General features: G+C 38.1%; 1 protein-coding gene across 4 annotated transcripts in view; it reads left to right on the forward strand.

The window, feature by feature from the left end:
• NPL (N-acetylneuraminate pyruvate lyase) overlaps positions 1-19112 on the forward strand; it is a 446485-nt gene extending 427373 nt beyond the window's left edge. For all 4 annotated transcript variants that reach the window (XM_044073861.1, XM_044073864.1, XM_044073863.1 and 1 more), the window contains one exon: positions 17867-19112. In XM_044073861.1, coding sequence (XP_043929796.1) covers positions 17867-18018 — 152 coding nt within the window. In that variant the 3' untranslated portion in view covers positions 18019-19112. The remainder of the gene's footprint in view (positions 1-17866) is intronic.
• The last annotated feature ends 257 nt before the right edge of the window (positions 19113-19369 follow it).

Raw genomic sequence — 19369 nt, forward strand, 5'->3', positions numbered from 1 at the left:
TGGACCTAAGCAAACTCAATACCTTCATCAAGAAAGAAAAGTTCCGGATGGTCACGCTTCAATCGATCCTTCCATTCTTACAGAAGGACGACAGGATGTGCTCAATAGATCTAAAGGACGCGTACTACCACATCAAAATGGCCAGGGCGTCCAGGGATCACTTCGCTTCCGGCTGGGAGCCAGTCACTTTCAGTTTCGAGCCCTGCCCTTTGGTCTGACCTCAGCCCTCAGGGTTTTCACCAAATGTATGGCAGTGGTAGCGTCTCACTTGAGACGCCTGGGATTCCAGGTGTTTCCGTATCTGGACGACTGGCTCCTTTCTGCCACCACCGAGCGTCGACTGATTCAGGCCAGGGATTACACACTACAACTCTGTGTTCATCTCGGAATTTCCGTAAATTTCAAAAAATCTTTACTACAGCCATCACAGCATATCTCATTCATAGGAGCAGAATTGGATACATGTTGCTTAATCCTAAGGCTTCCTCCAGAAAGAATAGCCTCCCTACAAAACCATATATCTCTTCTCCTATTATCCAAAAAATCCCCAGCAAAACTGGTTCTGAAGGTTTTGGGTCTCATGGCAGCCTCCCTCATTGCAATACCCTTGGGAAGACTGCACATGAGAGTTCTTCAATGGCTACTGTTTGCACAATGGTCATTCCAACAGTTACCCCTGACACACGAAATTCACATCACGAACATCTGCAAATCGCACCTGTCTTGGTGGCTTCAGACTTGCAATCTCTCCAGCGGAAGACCATTTGTGCTACCCACGCCGACAGCTACGGTGACCACGGACGCTTCCCTGATAGGGTGGGGGGGCATCTTTCAGGGACAGACAGTCCAAGGCGAATGGACCAAATTGGAGTACAATCTGCACATCAATGTTCTAGAGATGAGGGCAGTGTTTCTAGCGTTGCAACACTTTTCTCCCCTTCTTCCTCTAGGGACCATTGCAGTTCAGTCAGACAACATGTCCGTAGTCTGGTACATAAACAAACAAGGGGGAACCAAGTCTTATCAACTATGCAGAGAGGCCATGAGAATCTGGCAATGGGCAGAGTCCACGGGTCGCTTTCTGATAGCAACGCACATCCCAGGGTTATCCAACGTCATAGCGGACAGGTTGAGCAGAGCCATCCTGTTACCTCACGAGTGGTCCCTCAAACAATCAATTGCGAAGGAAATTTTTCGCAAGTGGGGCCAGCCTTGCTGCGACCTGTTAGCGTCTCCAATGAACGCCAAATACAGAAGCTATTTTGCCCTATTACCCCCTCCAGAGGAAGTCCCCAGGGACGCTCTGGTTCACGATTGGCCCCCGGGTCTCCTATACGCTTTTCCTCCTATTCCCCTGATTGCAAAATTTCTACAGAAAGCCAACAACCTGCAAAGGACAATTATCCTCATTGCCCCATTCTGGCCTCGTCAAATTTGGTTTCCCTTTCTTCTAGCACACCGAATTCGGGAACCCTGGATCCTGGACCCGGAGCCGGATCTGCTGACCCACTCGTCAGGGGCTCCTCACCCGTCGCTACTCTCCCTCAGACTAGCAGCTTGGCTGCTCCGCTTCCCTTCTTAGCCAGGTCTGATCTTCTTTCCCCTGCAGTTCAAAATATTCTGGTGGCTTCTCATAAAGCTTCCACTACAAAGATTTACACTAGTAAATGGAAGCGTTTTGTGCACTGGGCAACTACACAACAATTGGATCCCGTAATAGCTCCTCTTAACAGGGTCTTAGAGTTTTCAGTCGAACTGTTCCACCAAGGAGCTTCTCCTGCCACTTTGAGAGTGCAATTGGCTGCCATTTCAAACTTTCATGTGGGAGAAAGTGGGGCTCCTATTATGGCTCATAGACTTTGTAAGGCCTTTCTAAAAGGATCTTTCCATATTAGGCCACCAGTTAGAAGTCCTACATCACCTTGGAACTTGAACCTTCTTTTATCACAGCTCATGCTACCACCCTTTGAACCAGCCTCTTCCTGTCCTTTGAAATATTTGTCATGGAAGACCCTCTTTCTGGTGGCGATCACATCGGCCAGATGGGTATCGGAGCTTCAAGCTCTTTCCGTTAAACACCCTTATTTGATCTTTCACCCTGATAGAGTATCTCTTCGCACTAATCCATCCTTTCTTCCCAAAGTTTGCTCCGTTAATGATATTAATCAGTCCATTGAGCTCCCCACCTTTTTCAAGAACCATTCCAATAAGTTGGAATATATGTTACACAAGTTAGATGTTCATAGACAACTCAGATTTTACTTGGATAGAACAAAAGATTGAAGAAAATAAACGCCAGGAACCAAAATGCAAAGAACAAGGCAGGAAACCACTGGATAAACACTTTATATAAGTAAAGCTTTCGGATACAATCCTTTCTCAATACAAAATTTGTATTGGGAAAGGATTGTATCCGAAAGCTTTACTTATATAAAGTGTTTATCCAGTGGTTTCCTGCCTTGTTGTTTGCATAGAACAAAAGATCATAGAAAAACAGACCAGCTCTTTATAGCCTTTGCAGACAGCAAAAAGGGTATGGCAGTTACGAAACGAACCCTTTCCAAATGGCTTTCCGATTGTATTACTTTAGTTTATACTGCCTCTGAGCAAAATTTACCTGTCAAGCCCAAAGGGCACTCTACAAGATCAGTATCTACATCCCTGGCTCATGCAGCCCGCCTACCGTTGGACACTATTTGTGCGGCTGCCACTTGGTCTAAACCACATACATTCATTACTCATTACAAAGTAGACAGGATTTCTAGGGACAGGGCAACCTTTGGTTCCACTGTGCTCAGGAACGTTCTCCCATGAGTTCCTCTGGAACATGGAGCTAGGGACGCTACCCAGGTGTAAGAACAAATAGCGAGATTGAACACTCTCACATATAGAAGTTATGTCCTTACCACAACATTCCATGTGGAGTGTTCATCTCGCCTTTGTTCTTACATTCCCACCCTCCCACCTCAGGAAGAACGTCCGGTTTAGGTGTCTGGTTTGGTTCTCCTGCTTCTGCCTTGTTCAGTTGTTGTGGCTGTATTTCAGCTATGTTTTTTTGCATGAATGTGTTATATTCTCTTCTGTTAACTTTGGGTTTGCTTGCAAACTAGATCTGAGGTAAAGGCAGAGGGGGATTGTGGGAGTTAGGTTGGTCTTGAGCTTCTTCTCGATGCAGAGCTTTGCCAAGCGGCCGACACGGAGCCGAGGATCGGCTCCGAACCCAGGTGTAAGAACAAAGGCGAGATGAACACTCCACATGGAACGTTATGGTAAGGACATAACTTCTATTTTTGGCATTTAAACATGCCCGTAATCTTAGGAGGTACCCTTTGTTGACGTTCAAGGTAATTTTTAAGGTTACAACCTCTCTTATATGTAACACTTGGGCCAGCCCCCAATTTGACACAGATAGTGTGATTAATACCAAATAATACCAATTCTTCTTGATTACCTCAAAACACGACCGAATATGTATGTTATATGTAGTTATCAAGCTGGGGACCTTCTGTGTGTCAATTTCATGCCCAACTACTGTGAGATTATCCAAGCTTTCAACTCTATTTTCAACGATGGGTATTTGCTTAATACTCAGCAAAGGTTGGTATATACCATTTGATCTTTTGAACTGAACCTCATTTATTAAATCATCTAATAAGGTAACCGGATACACTCTGTGCAAAAACATTGATTTTAAGACTTGGCATTCTTTCACAAAGTCACTATCCTCACTCACAATTCGTGCTGCTCGCACAAGTTGTCCTTTAACAGAACGCTTTTTGTGGTATGGATGGCAACTTGTAAAGTGCAAAAAGGAATTGGAATACGTTCTTTTCCTATAAATAGTAGCTGTAACAGTACCCAATTCCCTATTCTTTGTAAGCCATACATCCAAGAATGCTATAGATTCTGTATTAAAAGAAGCTGTAAATTGCAGGAATTGTGTGGATTTCATTGAATGTTTGTAATATAGAATTGCTGTTAGCTAAATCACCTTTAAGGAGGATAATGATATCATCCAAAAAACACGTATATTATTTTCTCCTTAAGCCCAGAATTGTTAAAGACATATTCAGTCTCCCAATATGCCATAACAAGATTGGCTATACTAGCGCCACACGGGGAACCCATAGCCACTCCAACTTTTTGTATGTAAAAATTATCACCAAACATAAAGTTGTTAAGAACAATTTCCATTAGTTCAGTAACTAATGATATCTCCTCAGGTGGAGCCCCTTCCCTCTGTAATAGGAGACTAACCCATTCTAAACATAGCTCTTGGGGAATACAGGTATATAGGTCTTTAACATCGACCGTAAAAAAGTTGTAGTCCATCCTAAACTCCAAGTTGTTTAGATTTTTAAGAAATGACCACGAATCTTTACATATCTGACTTTGTTTAGTTACATATTTTTTCAAAATTGAATCGACAACTTTTGCACAAACATAGGTGGGTGAACCCCTCCCATCAACCAATGGTCTCAAAGGAGGGTTAGCCTCGCTTTTATGTATCTTGGGGATACCAAAGATACAAGGATATCTAGGATAAGATGTATATAAAAAATTATATATATTTTGTTCTATTCTTCCTTCAATGAACATATCCTCTGTGTAACTCTTAATCTTATTATATGCTCCATTAACTTCAGATCTAGAGCTTATAGCATAGGCTGGATTGTCCAATAGTGAATACATCCTCTCTTCATAGTCGGTGTTGTCAAATACTACAAGCCCCCCACCTTTGTCAGGTTTGCAGATACGTATATTCTGAGATTTTATATAATCCAAACACTGAATTTCAAATGCGGTAATATCCGTATTTCTAATAGGCTTCCTATTTTTTAATAACTGTCTAAAGTCCAACTCACAAAGCTGCTCGAAAGTTTGTAGTAATGGGTGTAACGGAGGATTAAACGTGCTAGAGATATAGAACTGGTCACCCTCAGAAACATTAGTACTTGCACCCATTATTAATAAGAAATTTAACTTCCTAGTAAACACTTTAAGGTCTATTACAGTCTTGACTAAATCAAACTTTTGAGGTCGCACATAAGGAGAAAATAATATATTATACGCGTTTTTTTGGATGATATCTTTATCCTCCTTAAAGGTGATTTAGCTAACCGCAATTCTATATTACAAACATTTAATGAATCCACACAATTCCTGCAATTTACAGCTTCTTTTAATACAGAATCTATAGCATTCTTGGATATATGGCTTACAAAGAATAGGGAATTGGGTACTGTTACAGCTACTATTTATAGGAAAAGAACGTATTCCATTTCCTTTTTGCACTTTACAAGTTGCCATCCATACCACCAAAAGCGTTCTGTTAAAGGACAACTTGTGTGAGCAGCATGAATTGTGAGTGAGGATAGTGACTTTGTGCAAGAATGCCAAGTCTTAAAATCAATGTTTTGGCACAGAGGGTATCCGGTTACCTTATTAGATGATTTAATAAATGAGGTTCAGTTCAAAAGATCAAATGGTATATACCAACCTTTGCTGAGTATTAAGCAAATACCCATCGTTGAAAATAGTTGAAAGCTTGGAGAATCTCACAATAGTTGGGCATGAAATTGACACACAAGGTCCCCAGCTTGATAACTACATATAACATACATAGTCGGTCGTGTTTTGAGGTAATCAAGAAGAATTGGGAATTATTTGGTATTAATCACACTATCTGTGTCAAATTGGGGGGTGGCCCAAGTGTTACATATAAGAGAGGTTGTAACCTTAAAAATTACCTTGAACGTTAACAAAGGGTACCTCCTAAGATTACGGGCATGTTTAAATGCCAAAACTGTAATTATTGTAAATTTGTGGACAATCTATACTCACTGATGGTTAATGGCCAGCATATTAAATTTAAAGCTAGATTTAACTGCAACAGTAGAATGGTTGTTTATGTGGCAAAATGCCAAAGGTGCCCTGCATTTTATGTGGGGAAAATGGAGCGTAAACTCCGTGAAAGGATGTATGAACACCAATATGCTATTAGTAGAATGAAATTAGACAATGCACTTGCCAAACATAACCTGAAGTGTAGTAACCATAGCTTTAAAATTGCAATCATTGAACAAGTTAATCAAACTAAAAGAGGGGGTCCAGCTTGCTTGCAGTTGGAAGAATTGGAGTTAGAATGGCAAATAAGGCTTAATGCTTATAATTTCCCTGGTCTAAATGAATCCTGCTCAATCACTAGTGTTTTAAAACTTAAGAGCTTGAAACGCTGATGATGTCCCTATGTTTACAAACTTGTTTTATAACCTTGTTAACTTTTATTCAATAATTTTCATTCATATTGTTTTACGTGCATGGTTTTAAAGGGTTCTAAAAGCTGTTGACTTTATGGAGTCATAGGTTATACAGATACATATGTTTGCATTAAGCACTATTGTGCATTATTATGTTATATTATTTTTTTACATACATAAAGCGTTCAACTTGATATTTTATGCATACATATGTAATTATAATATTTTAGTCTAAGGTTAGTTATTTATAAGTGGTAGTTTATATATATTTATATCTTTAGAGTAAAGAGTCCATCATATGCCACTTTGAGCTACTTGTTTTACTGTGGCTTTAAGAAAAAGAAAGGCGGGTTATTTGAAAGTTTAATTGAAAATTTGATTGTTTGGTTTATATAAACCTGACTTGTATATGTGTTTATTTTTTCTGATGAAGCGTACTCACCGAGTGCACGAAAAGCGCTTCAATAAGTCAGTCATTTAGTGTATGCAGGTTCTCTCTTGGTTTTGTTCTGTGACCGTTTACAGTTTCTCAGTTTGGTTTTTATTTTTCGGTTTATATAAAAAGAAAGGAAATTATATAAAAAATGTTAGTTATATGGTAAGTTAAAACTTTGTGACAAAAATTCATGGATTTAGAAAAGGGGTATGTATAGAACTGAAATAGATTATTTTATAATCATCAAGCATCAAGAAGTTTGTTTATAGGAGAAAGGGAGGTAATTGTGCCTCACCTTTTACTAACCTTTAATCTTCTCTAAAGACAAAACTATCTTCCTGATGTAACAAAATTTCTAAGTTCGCTACCAGCTACAAATCCTCTTCCCACCACTGCAACTCCCTACACAAACTAAATTGGCTAGAACTGCCCAACTATCTTACATATGTTCAGCTTACTCATGCTCACAAACTCATATTGAATCCCTCTGTCTGCCCCTCATTGTTTTCTCTCTCAAAATGCATCTGTCCAATAGACTTCTAAGATCCAGTAACCAGAATCTGTTTGAACTGCACAAGCCTGCTCACCCACCAAGAAAACATCTACTATCCTTTTCTCTAGCATGCCTTTGGAACTCCTGCCACCACTTATTCGTACGACCCATAACCACTCTACCTTTAAGACCTTGCTTCATTCCCTTCTCTCATCCCTCTGGGAATGTTCCTGCTCTCACCCCACATGACTTCCCTCTACATTATTCCCTGTTTTTCATACTACCTCACTCTCTCTTCTCATTCATCATACTGAGCTACACTGATTCTTAACCGTCTTAACTTATTTACTTTTACACTACTTTTTCTTACTGTCCCTCTTTTCTTACATTAACACCTTTTATCCCCCTATCCAACAGTAACTCTGTTAAGATACCATGTGAGGCTCTTTTTCCACTACTGTTATATTTCCAATGTGTTAACTAATCTGTTTGTGAATATTTACTAATGTTTGTCTTATTTTTTTATATGAATTCCACTGTAAACTGTAAATTTTTGTAAAATTTTATACTATGTATTACCTCTGTTTTTCACCTGTATTATAAAATGTGAATGCATTGTTTTCATTGTATACTGTTTTTATGGAGCTTTTCTCCCTGCGACTCAATTAAAAATGGGCTCTCTTAGGCCCAGTGGACTATCCCGGTAAACAAACTGTAAATAAATAGTCAGATAATTGAAACAGGAGTTTCTGATCATCTTGTAATATAGCTAGAGATAAAAACAAGGAATATATCAAAATAGACAAAGTAATAAAAAGGACAAATGAGAAAGCATTGAATGAAGAAGGAAATTAGTAATACAGTTATGGAAAGTTCATATTGCTATGAGAACATTTTATAAAAAGTGTTCTGAATGGTGGATTATATTTAAGGAAAATATAAAAATGTTTTTACAGTGGCAATATGATGTAAGAAGTAGAGAGAATATAAAAACGTGTAAATGCATTGGAAGATTTAGAACATGATAGAAAGTACTTTGACAAAGAAAGAATTGTATGACCACAAGAAAAATACAAGGATTGTTATATAAGCAAATATATTTCTAGAAGAAAAAATAAGTATCAGGTTACTTAAATTAGTAAAAGAAGATGGTAGTGTAATGAGAGAAAAAATGTAAATGGAGAAATTAAAAGAACTCTGGAAAAGATTATGAATAGTGTAGTACAATATGTACAAGAAATGCTTAGAAAAAAAGGTAGTGAAAAAACATGGAAAGTAAAAAAAAGCTAACAAGGAAAGTGGGTAAAGACTTGTGGAAAGCAATTTCTTTAAATGAGCTAGATAAAGTATTAGGACAAGTAAATATAGATTCAGCTGAAGGAGCAGATGGATTATTGTATGAAACGTACAAAAATTTATGGGATTGGCAAAAGGCAAAACATTTTGAATGGTTAAATTACGGTCTTGTGCCTAAAGATTTATGTGGTGGAATACTTAAGGGAAGATAGAAGACAAAAACTGGAGAGTGGAGAGTGTTAGTATTGAATAATAATATCTTTATGAAAATACAAAAGAGGTGTGAAACTAAAATGGAAAATTAAAAATAGTGTACATAGTATAAAAATGTTAAGAATTATTAAATAGAGAAATTGTGGATGATGTGAATAGAAAAGCAAAAATTATGATAGATATTGTGGCCTTTGACACAACTTGACACAATCTTATCGGTAATGAAAGAATGTAATACAAGTGAGAAAGTTAGGAAATTATGTCAGTGTATAGTAGTAGTAATGTAAAAATACATGTAAATGGCTGGTTAAGCCAAGAGGTGCATACAAAAGAGTGGTATAACACAGGGATGTCCAATGAGTTGTAAACTCTTTGCATTAGTTATAAATGTGATATATGAAAGAAATTACAAAATGAATGAGGTGCGGGGTATGTAATGTTTGATGGATTAAGAATTCCAATTTTGTTAACATATGCAGATGACATTACAGTAATTGCAAACAAAATATGGATAAAAGTAATTTGCACAAATGAGTATCTAGAGGTGGTGATAGGAATGGATACTAACAACCTAAACTCCAATTTGTCAGTTTCTATGTGCTTGTGTAATGCTTTTCCTGTGACTGTCCTATGTGAGAAATGTGGGATCACACGCAATCTTTTAACTCTGGATTTCCCAACCTAAAATGTATTACATGACTGTTAAATAGCAAAATTAATATTTTCAAATGACAGTCTGCAAACAACTTAAGTAATGCTGCTTATTTTTAAGAGTGCAGAAACAGAAAACGATTTTCTGTGAATACTTACATTGTTGCCATGCATCACCTATAGTGTTAAGATCTGGTCTCCAATTGTAATAGTCTTGATATGTGTTCAAGACACGGATGCCAAGAAATTCACTTTAAGGGTGAGGCTGGAGAAGGTGAAGCTGGGCATCTGTGTTTGAGAATACACAGTAAAAGGTTATAAACAAAGACCCAGTAGTTCTTTGTGTTGTAAGGAGCTTTACTTTCTCCATATTCTACAAGATGCAGAAACAAGGTATAATTAGCACTGTCAAACAGAGAACAGGTCTTGTTTCAGCTTCTTAAGAATTCTGAACAAGTTCAAAAATAATGGGGAGGGGGGGCGCAAAGTATCCAAATGGGGCAGTTTCTAACTTAAAAAGTGAATTTAACAAGAGTTTTTGCATCAAATATTTATTTTCTAAACAGTACATGTATGAAACTCAATGTTTGGCATTACTGACTGTAAGCCTCCATGCTTTACCAGAAAATCAAAAAAATATGAAACTGTTTCAATTGAGAGGCATGGACAGCAGGCAAAACACAGCTGTTTTACTTTCTGAAACTGTTCTTTGCCAGCCGGCACTGCCCACTGTTGGTCCATAGCATGTGACTGGTTTGTAACAGCATATAGCGCTATGTATAACCATTGTTTAGCACCCCTGTAATTGCTGTTATAATTGGGTCTGTCACTAGAGAAGGTGTTCATTTATCTTTCTGTCAATATTGGATCATGTCGATATTGGATCATAATCTTGGTGGCTCTCCATGCAGTATATGCAGTTGTACCAGTTGGGTTCATTCTGGATTTCTGTTAAAAATGCATCTGTCCTAAACTGAGATTATTTCTGTATGAAAAAAGGTCCATTGGTTACTAAATCATTTACACCATCATAAGAGCATAAATTGTCAATGTTTTCTAATAATAATTTGTATATATCTAGTATGTATTTTGTATATCCTGTTGTCTGTTATATTTGTATTGAAATATAAGATCTAGCAGTGTTACCACATTCTGATGTGATGCAATCCTTGTGCATTTATAATTCTTTGTTTATAGACTTACTTCAAATTAATTGTTTCTAACTGTTCTAACCCATTGTCTTCATTTATATTTAATTTTGTTGTTCTTAACATTAGTCCCATTATAATAATTATAAAAAGGTGTTGGGGTTGGTATGCTGACTCATGATACCTTGGATGCAGCTTTTTATCAGGGATCGTGAGTCCAATTAGGAATTTGGAAGTCTTGGTTTGGAGTGTTTATCTTTCTTGACAGTGTTAGATGTGTTTTCTAAAGATGGGCTGTTGATGTTTACTGCTTTTGATGAAGTGTTGTGTAAGCTAAAGGAATTGCAGGTGTATCCATTTCATATGGAAAAAGTAATTGGGGTTGCCATTTGGGGGGTGTGTCTGTTGGTGGGTCTGTCTCTGTGTGGCTGGATGAATGCAGATCACTCTGTCAAGTAGTCAGTTTGTCAGTAGAGATTACTGCTGTGGAAAGTGACTGAAATCATATTTAAATGTTGGAGGAAGGAAGATGGAGTGCTTGTGGTTACAGTAAGTGGGATTGTTTTAATACTGGAACTTGAATATACCAAAGTTTCAGGATTATGAATGGGAGTGTGTGTATGCGAGTGTTTATAAGTAAGGGTTAGAGTAAAGGCTTGGTAAGGAATAGATTTAGTGCTGTGCATGTCTGCTGCTGTATGCAAAATATTTGTGTTTGTGTGAGCATCTTGTTTAGTGCTAGTAATAAGGAAGATTTTTTTAAATGGTGTTATGTAGGATTGGTTTAATCCCCATTAGTAAGGTTATGCATGAGTGGACAAGTCCATCCTTACTAATGTGTGCTAACCCTAAATCTGTCCCTCTTCATAACCTCAGCCTTTCACCATAACTTATGAAAAACTCCTTCTCTTACACCACCACTATTCAGGTGAAATGTGTGAAGTTAGTGGTATAGTTTTGTTTAATTGATTGCAGAAGGAAATGATTTGTTTTCCTTTTGCAGTCAGTCGTAGTTTTGATGTTTTCATTTTTTTATAAGTTTTTGAAGTGCTGGCATCAATCTCCTGTGTTTTTGATGCTTGGGCATATCATTATAGCTTTACACATTCAAATGTGTGTGCAACACAAGACAACACATGGTTCCAAGACTGTTTGTTATAACTTTTGCATGGAATGGTTTAACCTGACTGCTGAGTATTTTACGAATGTTTTCACCAAAATAACATGTTTGGCTATTTTTGCTCTTTCTGTTTAAAGCCTGCATCTCAAAAATGGATCACCATTTGTTTAGTATTAAGAAATTTTCTGGGACTATTACTGGCAAGTTTATCTAAAACACCATTGGGCTGGGCTCCTGTCTGCCAAGACAGTCAAAACTGCATCTTGGTTTGTAATTAAAATAAAAAAAAAAATTTAATACCATTGTATGATTCAATCTGTACAAACAAAAAATCACTTTTACTTGGAAATGCAACCTCCTTTTATATCTGAAATCAAAATAGGATTTTGCACTTTTCTTATTTTTACTGTGAAGAGAACCAAAAGCTGTATATTTTCAGCGGTTTTGTAAATATTTTACCTTTTTAAATTTACAAATGCCATTGTGGACTGAATTCCACAGTTACTTCAAATGACAATGAAGATATTCTAATAAAATTGTCTGGGCAAAAACCCTTGATAGTGTCATTTATTTTGTTTTACTATTGAGTAATAGCCTTTAGTTAAAACAGACAACAGAATGTCAAATATATGCATACCTGTCAGAGCATGTAAAAATGGAGAGGAACCTAGTCCAGTTTCTCGTTTGCCCCAGAGCACAACCTGTAATGTCACTTGCCTAAGAAGCACTGTAGGTAAAGAGGATTGAGAGACTTAAACCCAGTATAACGGGGAAACTGCTCACAGCATTAATCACCTGTGCTAGTTATGTTTAATCCTTTGTTCTAACATACGCAAATTACAAAAAAAAAAAAATACTTTTAGAAAACATTATTTTTGGGTTTAATTTCATAAGAAAACAAGTGATGGGATTCAAATACGAGTTTGTCAGCAAGACAAATGCAAAATGTATTTTGTGAAATGAATGACAAAAGTAGAGCACCCAGATGGGTTACATAAGACCATTTCCCTGTAACCAGTATTATAACAATATGTCTTGTAACCTTCAGCTGCAAAATGGACTGCACTGCTGGTTTAAGGTTTAAATACACACACACACACACAATCTTTACATACTTGTAATGCAGTTTGCTACACAAGCCTAAATTGGGCTGAGGGGATCTGTACTTCTAATATAACAACACAGCTAGCAACACCTAATTAGCCAAATGTTCATAGGTAGGTACTAGGCTATTGGCCCTAGGGCCTATATAAGCCTAGCCAAAGGTACCCTGGCTTTCGCCACCCAAGAAAATGTTTTTCCTGTGCCACTGTCGAGCAGAGCCACAGAAGTGATCCGTGGGGTGAATTTCCTATCTCCCATCCAATCATCAAGATTTTTCTTGAAGAGTGCTAATGAGGAGCTTTGTTTGATATAGATAGGTAGTTCATTCCAGAGTATGGGAAGTCTCTGGGACAGGAATCTATCCCCCAGCATGTTCTGTTTATTGTGATGACGAGGTTTAGGTCCCTAGAGTGTGTAGCTCGTAGGGGATTGGGATTTCTTTAAGTGGAGCATGTCTAAAAGCTCTGGGTTTGACATAGCTTTGTGTGTTAGGCAGAGATCGTCTCTGAGTAGGCGATATGCAATGGAGTAAAGCTGCAGTTTTTTGAGATGGTCTGCATAGGGCATCTCTTTGAGGCTGGTAATCCTCTTTGTGAGGTATTTCTGTGGCCTTTCCAGTTGTTGTAGATGTCTTGTGAGGTACATACCAAAAGGGGGCATTGTACTCTATAATGGGTCTGAGTGACGAGTAGAGGGGAACAATAACCTCTTTTTTTCCTGGTTGAGAAACCTTTTGTGATGGTGTGCCACATAGAAGGATTTCCTGACTACTGTGGCGATGTGATTATCAAAGGAGAGACTACTGTCCACCTGTGTCCCAAGGTCTCTTATCACACTTTCGGTGTTAAGTAGACTACCACCTATGTGGTAGTTCTTGGGTACTGAGTTTTTACCAAAGGGAATGCCAATGCACTTTTTGGCATTGAGCTTGAAGGCCGTGGCTTTGACACCAGGCATCTGCCTCAGCAAGGCCCTTTTGTAGGGTGTCCACATCTTTTGGAATTTTGATTACTGCTCCTAGTTTGCAGTCATCTGCGAACTTCTTTAGCCAAAGACCTTCTGTGTTGGCCTGTACTTTAGAGAAGTAGATACCAAACAGGAGAGGACCCAGGACTGAACCCTGTGGTACTGCAATTGTCACTGGTCTGAAGCTGGATTTGGAGTCTGCTACTTTCACAGTGTGGGTTCTGTCAGTGAGCCAGTTGGCAGCCCATCTTATGACATAGGGATTTATACCTAGTTTAGTGAGTTTATCTATAATTCCAGAGTGGGGGATGGTGTCAGAAGCTTTGGCGAGATCTAGATAGGCTGTGTGAACCACCTTTCCCTCATCTACGGCTTTGGTGACTTCTTCAAAGAAGTCTGTCAGGTTTAGGAGACATGATCTGCTTTTTACAAACCGAACTGGGTGGGGTCCTGAGTTTGGAGGTTACCAATGTCATTGTTTATAAGTTCCATGATGATACGCTCCATAGCCTTGCAGACCAGGCTCATTAGGCTAATGGGATGGTAATTTCCAGTGTCTGTGGTGGCTCCCCCTTTGTGGAGTGGGATAACTGTCGCTGTGCGCCATTCAGTGGGCACATAGCCTGAGGTGAGGCTATGATTGAACATGGTACTTAGGTGGGGTGCCAGTTCGTTCTGTAGTTCATGTAGAACACATGTAGAACACAGCCTGGGATGCCGTCGGGTCCCATGGATGCTGTGTTCTTGACTTTGGATAGTGTTTTTTTACCTGTGCAGCCGTGATTACAGGAACTTTGCATTCTTCTGGTATAGAGATGGGCCCTTTAGGGGATGACAGAGGGGTAAAGTTAGCACTGAACCTATCTGCCAGGATGTTGGCAATATCCGTTGGTTCTGTATATTTAGTGCCATTGTACTGTAACTCAGAGCAGATCTGAGTGTTGCCATTGAGATTCGTGACATAGCTATAGAATGCTTTGTGGTTGTCTTTAGTGTCAGTGGTGATTGTTTTCATAACTAGCTTTGGAGGATTTTATGAGGGATCTCAGCTTCTTACTGAAGCTGACCAGGGAGTTTCTCCAATCATGAGATTTTACTCTTTTTTTGCAACAGTTTCTTTCTTTTGTTGTAGAGTTTGTTTATGGCAGGGGACCACCAGATTGGCTTCCTTTTTTTAGAGGATAGCATTTTGATTCTGTTAGGGATTGCACGATCCATGCACTCATGTAAGTGCTTATAAAGTGCATTTGTGTAGGATTCAGCAGTCATACCTCTATTGTCCATCAGCATGGGTGTCGTGAAGTTTGCCACTTCTGTCTTAAGCGTGATGTAGAACTCTAGTTGGGATACATTGCACCACTAATTCTAAGGCAGTTCACAAAAATAACAAAACACTAAATTTCAGGAGTTCTGATACAAAACTTGGATACAAACTCAAGAGTAATGTTATATTTTCAAGGAATTCACTACTACTGTATCCATACATGGCTTGGACTGCCTTTGTAAGTGCACAGAATGTAGTCATCATTCTATTCAGAATAAAAGAAATGTTGCCTTGATTGGTGAAATAAAATAATTTTACTTCTGGTCTTACAAGGACTTCATGCACATATATTCTAGACATTAGTTTCACCTGTCCATGCAAACAGTCACATATCTTTCTAGTGGAAATGGGTAAACCACCAGACTGTTAACAGCAAAAGCCAATGGAATGCTGGATATCTTAGGTTCATAGGTTCATAGATTAGTACTATGCTAACTACCATTGTGAGCCATTTTAAGCCTAGCCAAGTATCCCCTGTGAGACTCAAACCCTGCACCTTGTGCTTGCAAGGCAAACATCTTAACCATTAGGCCACCCTCCCAACCCTTTGTATAAGTGGTCATGTATCTGATTCCTTATGGAAATTTATAATAAAAAATATTTAGGGACTTTGTCTTTGAGTAAGGAGTTTGAGTTTTTCTCATAGATACTCTCAGGGAGGGGGCTCAGAAGAAGTTAAAGAACAGAGCGGTGTGGGAAGGAAAAAAGGGGGCTTTGGATGATGCTATATGAGACATTGGAAATAAGAGAATATAATTAAGTGATTCTATGATAGTGAAGTAGTTGGGGAGGTGTAGGGATGGGGTGTCACAAATGGTAGGTGGAAAAGGGTAATAATGTTTGAGTAATGTTGGAATTGGTAGGATAGCAGGACTTTGTCCAACCTGAGAAACCCTTTACTGCTGAAAGCAACATTTTATAGCTGGTGCACAGACGTTAGCATGGGGAACACTAAGTAAAACAGGTTTTGCGTCCATTACTGAAAGAGACCAATGAGCTAGGTGTAGGAAGTAACTGGTCTGGACAGTATAATGTAATGATCATGTGAATGGACAGTGACCAATTAGGTCAGCGGTCCTTAGAGTGTAAGGGACTAGTCCTTTAGGGGATGTCATAGCTACTGTCCAGGACAGAGCAAGAAATTATCTGACTACTTCAGTATACAGCTAGACTACTCATATTAAACATGCTGTATTGCCAAGTAGTGTCAGTAGGCTGCTGCTTAGCTTTTGCATAGGACCAGTTCTGTGTCGAGTGCAGCAGAGCCCCATTTGTCTTATGTCAGTGGATGCAGTTTGGTTTTCATGGACTATTGCACAGTTTAAAAAAAAAAATCAGTTGGCTACTTGCAGGTGTAGCTTTTCCATAGGGCCAGTTCTTAGTGGTGTGATATGCTGTTGTCCACATGCTCCACCCTATGAATAAAAGTGGTGACTGAGTGGATTTGGAGACCTAATAAAGACGCACACTGTTCATTTGGAATATGAAACCTTCTGAGGGAGTAATCCCCTGTAACTGAAGGAATCCCATAATTATGACCACATTGCTGTTTGACAGATGCTGTCCTCCCCCAAGCAAACATATCCGTAGACCTTCAGAAGTGGCTGTTACTGTCGTTTACTTTTGTTTGTAGCTTACCACCCCCCCCCCAAAAAAAAGCCCCTCACTTTCTTTGCATGTTTCCCATGTGTGATTGTGAAGAAAGCGAAAAGCATAGTGGTCTCAATAAGGATTTCAACTTTTTGTTCATAGACTTGTACATTCCACCCAGTTGGACAGATCACATAACTGCTGTTACTCCTATTTTTGGTCAGTTTTTCATAAAATTATGGTTTTCTGGCAAGTCATTGATTGAAATCATAAATAATGAAAGACATTTGAGTTTCAGACTTGATACCTCTCAGAAATTTCATGTTAATGCAATGCTTGTTCTATCAACTTTCTAAGTTAGTAAGAGCAGTATTTAAAAATCGGCCCTTATTTTTGGGCCTTTGTCCCCCCATTATTTATGGCTTTGACCAGATTTCTTGCTGTAAGAGGTTGAAAGGTATGGTAGTCATGTTAAAGAAATGCATTCTTTCCTTATGCTTTTAAATATTTGACCATTGCAGGAAACTCTGTGCTACAGATATTTCAGGTATCTGATCATGCGTGTGACTTGGGTTTACACTTGGTGACATTCTACGTAATCGCAAGTAGGCTGCTGAATAAAAAAACTTTGATGCCGGTGTTTTTTTTTTTTTTTTTAAGCAAGAAATGGTTTTGCAGCAGAACTGTTATTGGTAGCATTTTTTTTTTTTCATTTTCAGACTTGCATTAAAGTGAAAAATGTTTTCTCAGACATGGTTATGCCCATTAAGTCAATAACTTCAAGCTGGCATACTGGATTCAAGAACCATTAAGGAGATGTGCAAAGTAATCATCTGTCAGTAGGAATAGTGTCTCTAAGTTTATACAACTTTAATATAAATTTACATAACACACAAATCCCAGTTCAGTGCATTATGTAAATTTACATTAAAGCATGTTTAAAACTTTTAGTGGCAATATTGCTGGTTATAATTGGATTCCTTCACATGTCTCCATTTTGGTTCTTGTTTGTTGATGTGAGGCTGACATTTTTTTAATTTCTCTTTTGACATACTGGATTGCTTGCTGTCTTCTAAGAAATGCTTTTTTTAGATATGTCATGTTTACTCACTGGCAATATATCTGTAGAAATGTAAGTATATTCCTGACACAACTTTAGGATGTGGACTCAGTGCAGAATAAACTAAAATGGAAATAAAGTAGAAATTTAGTCATTACTTAGTATTTGGCATACCATAGTAGTTAAAATTTGTTTCTCCTCACAGGCTTTGGAATACCTGAAAACAAGTCTGTCATGTCATGGTATTCTGGCATTCCGATGGGTCCCCCACGGCTCCCTTTAATGCCATGTGCCAAAGAAAATGGTGATCTACTAACAAAGAAGATGAAAGATCTCAAGCTCTGGCCTGTACCTTAACATTTCTGAACATTTGCACAGAAGACCTTACTATTAGAATTTTGAGCAAAGGTTGGCTGATCTTTCCTAAAATGGAATGTCATCCATGCTCCTTTATTCAGCACTATGTTTGGGTAGTGTCATTCCATAATTGCCTTTCATTTTTACATTTTTTTTTTCAGGAGTGAAGATCTGAATCTGTACTGTAAGGGCTCAACCAATTGCACATGTTTGTTCTTTTAAGTGAACTTGTGCCACGTTTTTTGCACTATTTTAAATACAGTGGAAATGCATGGTAGTGTTAGTTGAAGGGATTTTAGCAGCAGTGACTCTTGTAGGGGGAAACAGTATTTTTTTTACACAGATTATCCTGAAACTAAGTAAGCATTTTGAAATGTACACTTCTGACAAAACATGTAAAACTTGTAAGTTGGACATGAAATATCTAAGGTTTCTTTCAGAGCACCATATTAATTAAAAAAAGAAAATCTTAACATGTTGGCTGCTAGATATTGTGTGCGTCAGCTATGTATTATTTTACTGATATAAACAAGAAAAAAACATGGTTATGGTTATGCTTCTACAGGTATATGTCATAAGTGAGCCTAGTGATGTCTGCCTGTTGCATGTAATGTTTTTGCATGTTTGTGGCTGAAAATCATCCAAGAGCAAGCATATTTACTTTAGCAAATATTAAGTCAAATAAACCATGTTATGCAGGAGTATTTCTGATGTTTTTCTTCTGTAAACTCCTTTACATTAAACCCTTGTAGTGCAGATTCTTTCACGTAATGCTTTTTATATGGTTTATTCATGCTAAAATTAAAGCAGTGTCCTTTATAAAACACAGTGCTGTAAAGCCATTTTTATCATTGTTGTGCAGCTTGCAATAATTATCAAATGAAGTTGCACTGTTTTTACTCGCGGCTGTGTTTTTCTAATGATTTTATTTGCATAATTAATCATCAGCAATTCCTGAATGTTAGTCATTTAAAAATCATGATGTTAATCCTTTCGGGTGTTAACATGATTATAAGAACAGAACAGTTTTGCATGCTTTTTTAATGATTAACTGTTGGCCAGCACTGCTCAATAAAATTAAAATCTGTGCTTAAGTTGTTGTGTTATGGTGACGTTTCCGTGGTACAGACTGTTTTTAATGCAACATTGTTTGACAAATCAAAGCCATCCTGAGCATCATATTATCTTATGCATTCTAAGTCTGCCTATTCAGTTGTTTCATAAACTTATTTCAAGTTATAAAACTTTTCCAGTCAGTAAACCTACATGCTTTCCAGTGTTTGTTCTTGTACCATTTTCATTTCAACCCAACTTTCTTTTCTTATCCATTGCTCTGCCCCCCACAGTGAAA

Source organism: Protopterus annectens, chromosome 6.part0, assembly GCF_019279795.1.
Source record: "Protopterus annectens isolate FY-2018-M chromosome 6.part0, PAN1.0, whole genome shotgun sequence".
Classification (NCBI taxonomy): domain Eukaryota; kingdom Metazoa; phylum Chordata; order Ceratodontiformes; family Protopteridae; genus Protopterus; species Protopterus annectens.